This window comes from Acanthisitta chloris, unplaced genomic scaffold, assembly GCF_000695815.1.
Source record: "Acanthisitta chloris isolate BGI_N310 unplaced genomic scaffold, ASM69581v1 scaffold13094, whole genome shotgun sequence".
In the NCBI taxonomy this organism is placed as follows: Eukaryota; Metazoa; Chordata; class Aves; order Passeriformes; family Acanthisittidae; genus Acanthisitta; species Acanthisitta chloris.
In genome coordinates, this window is record NW_008667763.1 from 2490 (window position 1) to 3369 (window position 880).

The window sequence follows — 880 nt, forward strand, 5'->3', positions numbered from 1 at the left end:
GTAGGGTTGGACTCAATGATCTTGGAGGTCTTTTTCAACCCAGTTGATTCTATGATTTCTCCTACCTATCTCCATCTTTTGCTCAGTAAGTCAGTCCTGGTTTTCATTTGGAATGACTAGAAGCTGCAAAGAAGTTACCTGCATGAAGGTGTGACACTCTGTTACAAATGTTCCTTTGGTGATCTGCTTGAACTTTTCACAGATGTCAGGGAAATTCGTGGCTTCCAAAATCAGAGCTTGGTGTTGCTTAATCAGTGTCAAGGCCACACGGAAGATGATCTTTGACCCTTCATAGAACAAGCAATCCCATATTCGGAGCACAGTCTGCAAGGGAGGAGAGAATTGTTACAGCTTCTGTAGGTCATTATTGCTAAAGCAGTAATATGAAATAATTATGAGTGTGCAGCAAGAGAACTTGATGTTACCAATTACCTCTACTGGAAGAATGTCAATGAACAAGCATATAAACCAGCGTGACACCACTAAGGTCCACATGACTCCATGTCTTTCCATCAGCTCTGCCACAGCTGGAACTTTCATTTTCACAAGTTCTCCGAGGACTTCCTGATCCGTTTTCAGGCCCAGCATTGCAGGACTGTAATAATCTTGGAGAGGAGAAACCAAAAGTCAGGAATCTGTGGACACGATCTGTTCGTGAAACTGAAGAGAACGTCCTGTGCCGGCTGAGGGCTCAAAGGCACATTGAGCCTGGGAATCCCAAGGTGAAGTAGAATCATAGAATTTAAGGGTTGGAATGGACCTTACAGATCATCTGCTTCCAAACTCCTGCCCTGCCGTGGGTAGGGACACCTCCCACCAGAGCAGGTTGCTCAAGGCTTCATCCAACCTGGCTGTGAACACTGCCAGGGTTGGGGCAGCC

General features: G+C 45.8%; 1 protein-coding gene across 1 annotated transcript in view; it reads right to left on the minus strand.

Moving 5' to 3' along the window:
* Nucleotides 1-880, minus strand: part of LOC103800281 (growth hormone-regulated TBC protein 1-like) — a gene marked incomplete at its 5' end in the record, with an annotated part of 17549 nt that overhangs the window by 1222 nt on the left and 15447 nt on the right. The window contains 2 exons of the mRNA XM_009072654.1: nt 139-324; nt 433-605. Coding sequence (XP_009070902.1) covers nt 139-324; nt 433-605 — 359 coding nt within the window. The remainder of the gene's footprint in view (nt 1-138; nt 325-432; nt 606-880) is intronic.